The following is a 10,674-nucleotide window of genomic DNA, read 5'->3' as shown; positions in this document are numbered from 1 at the left end:
GGGAAAACAGTATGTATTATTATTTCTGGCATATGACCCATCATTTCACAGAAATTACACACACACAAATACACACATACACAAACTTATAGGCACTTGGATTGAAAGGACTCAAAGTGTGCCAAAGAGGTTACAAATAAATCATTATAAATATGTTACACTAAAATTTAATAACATCAAAGAAAAAGAGGACAATCTAAAATTCTCCAACAAGAAATGGCAGATTACCTAACAAGGAAAAACATCATCACAACATTCTTAAAGAGGCAGCAGAGGGCAGTGCTTAATCTCCTGGACGTTGGGACCAGACTGCTTTGAATCCAGGGTCTATCAAACACTAGCTCTAGAACATTAAACAAGATATTTACCATCTCCATAGCTCAGTTTCCTCATTTATATAACATTGACCATAATAATTTCTATGTCATAAGATTTTGGGGAGTACTAAATACATCAAAATATGTAAAACCATAAAAATACAACCAGACACATAATAGGCACTATATGGCTATAAACTGTTATTGTTCTCAGATATTCTTGGTAGCAATATTTGATGGAGGAATACAATGAAATGGTATTTTTAAAGTGCTTAAGAAAAGATAGTCGATGTTAGAATTTTATATTCATTGGAAAATCATTTGAATACAAGGTTGAAAATAAATGTAAGGAAGAAATAAAGATTTATATATCAAACATGATATTAATAACATACAACTATATTAATTTATCATTATTATTCATGTTCTATCCAAAATGTATTGAGAGACTGTTACAAGCCAAGTATCATTTTAAGTTCTTTACACATACTGAGTCAGTATTCACATAAATCTCATGTGGTGAAGAGAAGTTCACCAAAGGTCACTCAGGGTAGATCTGATAGGCAATCAAGAGTTACCTCCACAGTAAGCCTTCTTTGTAAGGTCTGTAAATGTGAGACAGGCCTTAAATACAAACCATCTGTTCCTTGTTCCCCTTCTGAGTCTTTCTTCCATGAAGGTTTGTTTACAGACGTTATCTCTGAGAAATGGTCCTTGATTATGGTTTCAAATGGAAGCAGAAACCTTTCTGTCTAAAGTTTTGATTTGAGTTACCTGTCCTGTTGTGTTCTCTTCCACATAAAAAGCCAGTTCATGGTTGAGTCCAATTATGAATGAAACCAAATATTTCAAAACAAAAGATTGACACAAGCTGGTTGGCACTCCTAAGGAAATGTGTACAAAACACAGAGTTTTATTGGGCGGTTTTTGAGAACTCATGCATACATTTCTCCCAGTATTTGAGTTATATGTAGCAAGGGATGACTAAAGATAGAAAAAGCAGTATCAAAGTTAAAGACATTGACTTTTGACTTTTCACTGGTTAAGAAATAACAATCGTTGGTCAACTATTCAGAACCTTAAGCCTATGCTCATAAAGAAAACAGCTAATGGAAGAAAAAAAAATCATGCAAATTTAAGCATGGCCATAGTCATCTAAATCTAGTTCTGTAAGTCTGGTGGAAGTTCGCCATGTCCTACAGTTGCCATCTTGCCATCTTCACACAAAGCTCTGTAGTGGACCTTCTCTCCATCCAAAGACTATCTGTTTCTAAAGAATTCTGAAGAATCCCCAATTTTAATCTAAAGGAATGTCTACCCTGTTGTCAGTGGGTCAAACCTTGTGCCTTTTTAGCTGGGAAACATGAATATAGGTATTTGCTTTCTTGACTTCAACTGCTGTTCCAGTTCAAATTACTTGAGAGTTCCCTTCCATTGTAGGTCCTAGGCATTTTCTTTTCAATGGTGTCTTTTCCAGATGACAAAGTTTCTGTATTTTTTAGGTCATGTAGAGGCTGCTTGGGAGAATATGAAGGAAATGCAACTTATACCTGTTGGTGATAATAGTGCATGAATTCCTTGTGGTATTCTCCCACATCTGCCCAAAGCAAGGTAGAGTTCAAAATTTGGGGTGAAATATGCAACCTTAAAGGCAGGCTTGTGACATGTTTTTATGATGAGAGTCAATAAGGGCTCATTTGAGTTTAAAAATACCATTGACTTTCTCTGCTTTTCACGAGGATTGAGAGAGAGTGATAGGGACAATAAAATTTCTGAATAAATAGCAAGGCTTTGCAAAGTTCTCTGGTAACTATCCCAATACAAGGAGTGTCTCTGTTAGTGGAGAGATAGGTTGGAATTCTCCAGATTGAAAATACAAAGTCAAGTAATGTTTTTGCTACTGTCAGAAACATATCTTTCCAGCAAAGATATATAACAAACATATATTTTGTTACATCTTGAAAATTATCATATACTAAGATATTCAAACTCCATAGTAAGGTATAATTGTATGAGCCCAGTTGTAAGTGTTCAAAGGTACCCTTAAACTTGGGTTCTTGTCCACATCCATCTTTACAATTTTACCAGGATTAGTCTGGTGCAGAGAGAACATGTAGCCAGAGACATACATCCTCAGCAACCTTAATAAAATATTCTCATTAACATTGATAAAGTACAGTGATCAAATTGTCCTCCTTGGGGTAGGTAATGTAAAATGTTGGCAAGGTTCCCATTGAGGTTTCTGATGACATCACACAGTCATTCTGAAAATGACAGAGTATCCTCATGTGGTGTTTTTCAATAAGTCTTTCTATACTCCAAAATATGTGTTGTGTCACAAAGAATATTGCTCAGTAAGAATCTTTGGGAGTTTAAGGGTCAATGGGAAATTAAAGTGCTTGATACTCGATTGGAGCAGCTTCATTGATTCCCCATTTCCTTTGTTCCCCTTTAGTTTTGCTCATTGAAGGTTTAAATGTCTGGCAACAGGACGATTTTCCATTCCAGTATTTACTTGTATATTAAATCCCTTATTTCCGACTTAAGTCCATTCAGAGAAAGTGAGGAAAGAACTGTCATCATATCTGTTCCAAGATCTACACGTAAATGTTTTCTAAAGATGTTAAAGAGCCTGTCCCTAAAGTTTGCATAAGGGGGTATAAGTCGCCAAAAATGTTGTCTAATTTTTATAGTTTTTCTAAATTCTTCTGGTTTTATTATGGAATTTGGGGTCTCTTAAATTATACTCAGTGTTTTTTCTATTTAATTTTATTGCATCTGAAATTCCTAATAACACATAAATAAATTGATGTGTATCTGGGAACCCTGAATTACATGTTCCTAGAACTATTGCAAATGGCTTTCTAAATTTTGGCCTATCCTGAATAGGCTTTGGAAAGTCTTTGAAAATTACTTTCAGATTAGACCACAATCGAGGCTTAAGTTCAACCATAGGAGTTTTGTTCTGATCTCGTTAACTTTCAGAGCCAGTTCAGCTTTCAGAGTTCTGGCTAGTCAGAAGAAAAGGGAAGTTAGTCAGAAAGAGTGCTAGGGCAGGGATGATAGAGGGCCACAGGATGGAAGAAGAGGAACAGGAAGATAAAGGCTTTTAGATTCAACTTGTGATGTGGGCAGATCTAAAAGAGAGACAGTCTTTCATTTTGTTTGTTTGTCTCTTCCACAGAATATTTAGAGAGGCAATTATGGAATTTGAATTTCGCTTGTAAGCTTTCTTACACCAATCAAAAAAATACAGGTCATTGAAAGTTTGCAATTTTACGTCTTTTTCATTCTAAGGTACTTCCCAAATTAACAATTTTGTTCTTATGAAAGTTTCCAAAACTGGCCACTAAAATTCTAAACTATTGTTCTTAAAATTATGCCATTTAGAAAGAGACTAACATGTACTAGTTAGTATGTAAATACATGTACGAGGCAGGAATCTGGCCTGTAGGGAGATACAAACTTGGGTTTAGTCTGAGACAGACACATGAGAATCTGATGACGGTCAATCAAATCAGTGGTTTATTCACTGATTTGTCCTGGGCTCCCCAACCTAATTGTTAGGCAGTCTCCTGACAAATATGAATTTCTTAGAAAATGAGAGCATTGTATATGAACTTCCTGCTATCAATGACCAACAGAAAATAACAATGTTGCTAGCAACCAAAAAACAATGTTGCTAGTAACAAGGCAGCTTTCTACCAGGTATACATGTTTTCAAATCTGATCAAACAATCAATCCCTAAAAGGGAATGTTGGAGGACAAATACACACAGCATGTGGTAGCTTGATAAAATTGGAACTGAGATGTAATGTGGGACTCACCCCTTCACTGTAGGACTCAGTGGTTCCTCCTGTTTCTGAGTTGAGGGTCTTGGCTTCAGCAGCAAGGGGGTTATCAATAGGATCTTGGTGGGATTCGCAGGTTATTGAATTCCCAAAAATACCACCAGAAAACCTTTCAAAAAACAAAAGCTACAGAGGAGGTAAGTCACAAGTAGAATAATGATAGGACTTTGGGGTCTGGACATAAGTAGGTTAAGGTGGGTCTTTCAAAGTGAGGAACTGAGCAGGATTGGGCAAAGATGATGATGTAGTAGTTTACGATTGGTTGACACAAGTAAGTGAGGGTCTTGATAAGTAAGCTGCTATTGATAAACAGGCTTGTTTTTTTTTTTTTTTTTTTTTTTTCTTTCCCAGAGTGAGAGCATTCAAGATATTGATTTGTGGGCTTTCCTGAAGCAAAGTGAATTTAATCCCACTTTTCAATCTTATCTTTCCTAGGGTAAAGTTTCCTAAAAGGAACAACTAAACCACACTGACATAAGTGGTCTATCTTTTATCTAAGTCACGATCACTTTTTGCCAGCATTTCCTCTACTTAAAATAATAACAGTGGGGCCAGCCCGGTGGCGCAGGCGGTTAGAGCTCCATGCTCCTAACTCCGAAGGCTGCCGGTTCGAGGTTCGATTCCCACATGGGCCAGTGGGCTCTCAACAACCAAAAAAATAAAAAAATAAATAAAAATAAAAACAGTGGTAGAAAGAGAACATCTTTGAGAGGGAAAAAAAAGTCCATCTGTGCTTACTGCTGTAATTCAAATAAAACAAATAGTACAGTTAATGCTACATTCCAATCCTAATGATGTCTCAGTCTTTACACTACACTAGGCCCCACGAGTGTTGAAAATGCCTGCAATTCTCAACTTGGTTGCCCATTAGGATCATGAAGTCCATGTCTTACCCCAATTAAACCAGAATCTCTGATGGTGCACTCGTGTATGTGTGTGTGTGTGTGTGTGTGTGTGTGTGTGTGTGTGTGTGTAATTACAGTTGACGTTCAATATTATATTAGTCTCCGGTGTACAGCCTGGTGGTTAGACATTTATATAACTTACAAAGTAATCCACCTATCTACCTATAAGTCTAGAACCTCCTTGACACCGATCATAGTTATTACAATATTATTGACTATATTCCCTATGCTGTACTTTACATCCCTATGACTAGTTTGAAAATGCCAGTTTGTACTTCTTAATCCCTTGATATCTCCTTTTGGTGTTCCAAATGCAGTCAAAGTAGAGAAACACTAAAACGGAATGGTTAAAAAGAAGTTCCAGCTTCTACTTAACTTCTACTCTAGTCTGTCCTTAGCTCTAGCCTTTTCACAGCTTTTCACAGTATCTGAAGACAAATATGGCAAACTGGTCAAATATGCATATAGCAGGAAGACAGCAAGAAGATAATAAACTGACAGCATCAGAATTCCAAAACATTTCAACAAGCTGGGATCATGGACTGACTCTGAGAGGACAGATTTAATAAAGATAAATGTCAAAGCTCAAATCTTGGGCACAGTAAATCAACTTCACAAATTCAGGGTAATATAGACGTGACTAAATAGCAGTACACATGAAGAGTTCTTGAGGAATTTAGTTGAATTTAAGTGTAATGTGAGTCAACACTCTGATTTGGCTGCCAGAAAATAAACTCGATCGGAGGCTGCATCAACAAATGCATAATGAATGTCTGGACAAGGAAGACCCTTTCTTTATGCTTGTTGGAACCCTTTAAGTACTGAGTCATGTTGTGAGTAGTATGCTAAATGAAGAACATGGAAAAATTAGATTATGTTTGATGAGGGAACTTGGAGCCGTCATTTTAAAAAAGGGTATTTCTCTGGAAGGAAAGCCAGCATAGGGAGAATATAACGGATATTTACAAAACATTTGAAGAACTCACACACGGAAGTTAGATTAGATTTATCCTGTAAAGTCCAGAAGTCAAAAGCAATGTTGGCCATCAAAAAGGGAATGGGCAGCCATGCAGAACACACAGCTTCCTGTCCCTAGAGTTATTTAAACCTTCAAGTAAATGATGGGTAAGGGGAATTTCAGAACTTGTAGAGAGTTGACTCAGATAAGAAAATATTTTCTCCATTTAAGATTTGACGATTTGCATATCTAAAAGTAGCTTGTGACTAAAAGGGAGACTTTTTGTATCTGTACATTGCTGAGAACCTGTAGCCTGGTCAGCAACCTGTCCACTCTGCCCCCAGGAGGGAGACCGCCAGGTCAGCACTGCTCACAGCCCCTGGGTGATTTTCCCACGGGGAAATGCACTCACTTTTCTGCAGATGTCACTTCCTACAATATGTTGAACATATGTCTCTTTCTCAGCCCCTTTCTCATTTAAACACAACTTCTTGCAGAAACGGACACCATGCCTCTTTGGAGTCCATGAAGATTCTGGCCCTTCTACATCGGCCAGAAGTTTGGGACCCGCATGGGATCATACGTAGCATCCATCCCAATAGCCCTCACTACACTCTGAGGACCCCTGTAGTTCTCGCTTCACCTGGCAACGTTGAGTTACCAGACCAAGGGAAAGAGGGGCCGCTACTGGTTCCAAGGTCCCTACGGGGTCTTCTCCTTTGTGATGACTTTCTCTTGGACCATCGTGCACTCTGGGGCGATTTCCAAACCTTGAGCAGGACACTGAGCGCCAGGCACGCGGGAGTCGGACAGGCACCCGGGACTGCCAAGGACAAAGGATGGCTCTCTTCTCCCCAATAAGCCCACTTCGCCCGCAGCCACTCTGACCAGCGTGGTCATGCCGCCTCAAAGCTGGGCCCGTAGACCGCCAGCCCCGGGACTGAACTTGCTGCTCCGGCCGCGGGCCCCGGGAGGGGAGGGAGGGATGGACGGGGCAGGAGGGGGGAGAAGGTGGGGCGCCGGGGAGGACGCGAAGGCGCCGCGAGCTCGAGGGAGCGCGCTTCCGAGGGAAAGCGAAGGGGAGGGCAGCCGGGCCCGGCACGCTCCCTCCCTCGGCCCTTTCTCTCACATAAGCGCAGGCAGAGGGCGCATCAGCCATGCCCTGCCCTGCGCCCGCCGCGCCGCCGCCGCGCTCCCGGGCCTCGTCGCCCCGCGCCCCGCCGCCCGTTGCCCGCCGCCGCGGCCGCCCCGCTCGCTCTTCTTCGGGGAAGGGCTGGGAGGAGGGGACGCGGGCCCTGGGGGGTTGGAGGGGCCGAACATCGCGGGGTGTTTCTGCTTTGCCCCCCTCTTTCCGAACAGCACAAGCAGAAACGCGGACCGAGGAGCCGTCCGCCCTCGCCCCGGCCTCACCTCGCTGGCCCCGAGTGCGGGGAGCTCGGATGTCCGGTTTCCTGTGAGGCTGGTACCTGACCCCGGCGCCTCTGGCCAGCGCGGGCTGGGACGGCGACCAGCGACTTTGGGCACGCCGAGTCCCGGACGCGCTCCCGCCGCCTGCGGCTCGCCCTCGGGGGTCCGCGCGGGGCTGTCCGAGCAGAGGGCGCCCGCGCGCCCACCCCCGCCGCGCCGCGGACCGGCCGCCGCGCCCCGGGCCCGTCCACCATGCACTGGCTGCGCGGCTTCTCTCTGGCGTGTTCCCTGCTCGCCGCCGCTCTGCTCCCGGGTCCGCGCCAGGCGCCCGCCGCCGCCTTCGAGTCGGGACTCGGCTTCTCCTCCGACGCGGAGCCGGACGCGGGCGAGGCCAAGGTGGGTGCGGGTCGCGCTCTCCGGGCCGGGCGGCGGGGGGGACCGCGGGGTTCGGGCCGCTGAGGACCCAGAACCTGCGCTGATCCGTGTGTGTTTGTGTCACCGTGTGTACGCTGAATCCAACATTTCCGAGCGGCGTGCACACTTCCCAGGAGAAAAGTTTCCTTTCCTCCCCCCCAACCCCAGAAAGTTGTTACTACATAGAAAAGCAAGTTACAGGAGTGAAGGGCCCCGAAAGGTGGCTGGTGTCAGAGATCTCGTAACCTGTTTAGGAGCAGTCCCGGCGGGTGCACGCAGCGGGACTTGAACCCGTGCAGGGAGCGCGGCCCCCGGGAGCCGGGGTTCATCCACTCCGGTCCCCGGGCCCTTTCCTTCCCGGGCAGATTAGTGGGAGGCAGGCAGCGCTGGGGTTAGTTAGTGCGACCAGCCAGCCGAGGCGTGTTTTCCTGGAGAGTTCCATTGCGCGGAGCGCTAGGCGCTGCGCGCGACTTGAGAAAAACGTCAAGGAATTGTAGTAACCGGGCTGGAGGGTTGAAGACTTCAGAGTCACTTGGAGAAGATGGTCAGTGCCACAGGATGTCATGAAGATCGCAATCAGGCATGACTTGTCAATTGCATAAACTCCGCATGTCTGAAATCTGGTCGTAAAATACTGAAAAGTAGGGTGGGCTTTTTTTTTTTTAATATAAAGAAATGATGTTTTAACTCTGCCTAAAAACATTGCCCAGAGACGTTTGAGACACTAGGGGTTTTAAAAAGGAGTTATGTTTTTGTGCCTGCTTCTCACATGCTTCTCTAAGAGTATATGTGGATTGACCTAAAAAGTTCAGATACGACAGACGGGTGGATAGTATGCATACTACATGGAGTTGTTGAACTCCTGAAGAAGTTTCATATTCGACATCCTATGGGACGTCTGCCTGGAACTGGACTGCGGTGCTTTATTTGAGCTGATGGCAAGAGGAGAAGTTGTCAACTTGTAGTTGACTTTATTAACATATACTGGATGTGTAGGAGTTAAATTGTCTTTTCAGTTATATTTTGAAGTACGTTTTAAGATCGAGAAGACTAACGTTAAAACCGAACTACGTTTGTCTTTAAATTTGGGGAAAACAATTTAAAGATACCAGAACATGTAATTCAATAGAGGGGTCAGGGAAAAACCTTTTGAGTAAAAACAGTGTGCATGAAATTGAAGAACAAAGTGTACTATGTGAATTGTAAAATAATTTTTAATGCAAATATTTACACAGGTATAACTCTTATAAGAATGTCTTCCTGTCTTTATAAATGCCACAAAAATGTAGCATTAAACCCACTGACACTTCCTGTAATTTGAGTGCCTTGGATTTCACCATATCTGTTTACTTTCTGTTACTGTAAAGTCAAACTATTAATAGTATTGACTATGATAACTCACTTTGATTTACAGGAAGAAAGTGTGAAGTAGGAGGTAAAACGAGAAGCCTTTCCTGATAAGCTAAGGGCATGTATGAGTGTCACTCACTGCTGGGACCTGTCCTGTATGAAAGTGCCTTTGTGTGCACGTGTGTGTTTATATATGTGTGTGTTATGTATAGGTGTGTGGTTGGAGGGTAAAAGGTAATGTACTTTTAATTTTCAAAATCGCCTTCATTGGTGATGTAATCAGTTTCCTTTTGCCATGAAAATCTGTGGGACATTTTTGTTTGCTTTTCATATTTAACCATCTTTTATATTCTATATGGTGAATATGAGTTGATATTCTGTATGTGGTACCGTGTTTCCCCAAAAAGAAGACCTAGCCGGACCATCAGCTCTAATGTGTCTTTTGGACCAAACATTAATAAAAGACCCAGTCTTATTTTAGTACAATATATAAGACTGGGTCTTTTATTAATGTTTGGTCCAAAAGACGCATTAGAACTGATGGTCCGGCTAGGTCCGGCTAGGTCTTATTTTCGGGGAGACATGGTATGTGGATTTGTTTCCATATACTGAGACATCACTTTTAAGTCTCTGAGTTCCATGGACCACAAGGCAGTGTTATTTCTGCACTAAAGTGTTCTCAGGTTGTTGAGTAGAGGCTGGGCAGGGCATGTGTCCTTAAAGCCCTTGGTGAAGCTGCTATGTCTTTGCCACAGGACTGCCAAGAGACCTGGTCCACAGACTCCACGGCTCTCCCTACCGGCCTAAACAAGGGCCTGCTTTAGATGTAAGCCCTAGAGAGGAGTTGGTGGTTAATTTTCTGTGAACTACGTAAGCCCCAAGAAGAAATTTCAGAAGACTAAATATACATAGTCCCCAATAGATGCAAATTTTTGATAATTTACCCTTAGAAAGCTTTTTTAAAATTTAAAAACTACAAAACAGTTCACAGCTATGAACCAAAGATAGCCATCCAATCCTTCACCCCACCCCCAAAGCCATACAAAAATGGCAGGTAAAATCACAAATGGAAACAAGATCTTGTTCCCTCAACTTATATTTGAATTTATTAGATTCCTCTTTCCAATTATGCATGGTTTAGTATGACTTAGTAAAAAATCCTGAAAGTGTTTCTCTGAAGAATGTGAATGTATAAGCAAGTCAACATCAGAAAAGTAAGGCAAGCAAAGTATTGCCTATTATATAACTAAAATTAACTGGGCATGATGGGAAAAAAAGAGGAAATATTTGAGTTATAATTAAACTAAAAGAAAACTACGAAACCTAGGAAAAGTACTAGACTGCTAACTATAATAATTTTTCAACATAAAATTAAGGAGAGTTCACTTTGGTTGATTGGAGTTGGTTGGAGTTGAGGACTTTGATTTGAAGAAAAAAGTTGGTTTACTACAGCAACAACAACAAAAGGAAG

The 10,674-nt window shown here is 42.3% G+C and overlaps 1 protein-coding gene across 1 annotated transcript in view; it reads left to right on the top strand.

The window, feature by feature from the left end:
• Positions 1 to 7,087: 7,087 nt before the first annotated feature.
• Positions 7,088 to 10,674, top strand: part of VEGFC (vascular endothelial growth factor C) — a 110,137-nt gene continuing 106,550 nt past the window's right edge. Inside the window, exon 1 of the mRNA XM_081046731.1 lies at positions 7,088 to 7,835. Coding sequence (XP_080902857.1) covers positions 7,692 to 7,835 — 144 coding nt within the window. The 5' untranslated portion in view covers positions 7,088 to 7,691. The remainder of the gene's footprint in view (positions 7,836 to 10,674) is intronic.

This window comes from Rhinolophus hipposideros, assembly GCF_964194185.1.
Source record: "Rhinolophus hipposideros genome assembly, chromosome: 4".
Taxonomy (NCBI): Eukaryota; Metazoa; Chordata; class Mammalia; order Chiroptera; family Rhinolophidae; genus Rhinolophus; species Rhinolophus hipposideros.
This window is presented reverse-complemented; position numbering and strand designations above follow the sequence as displayed.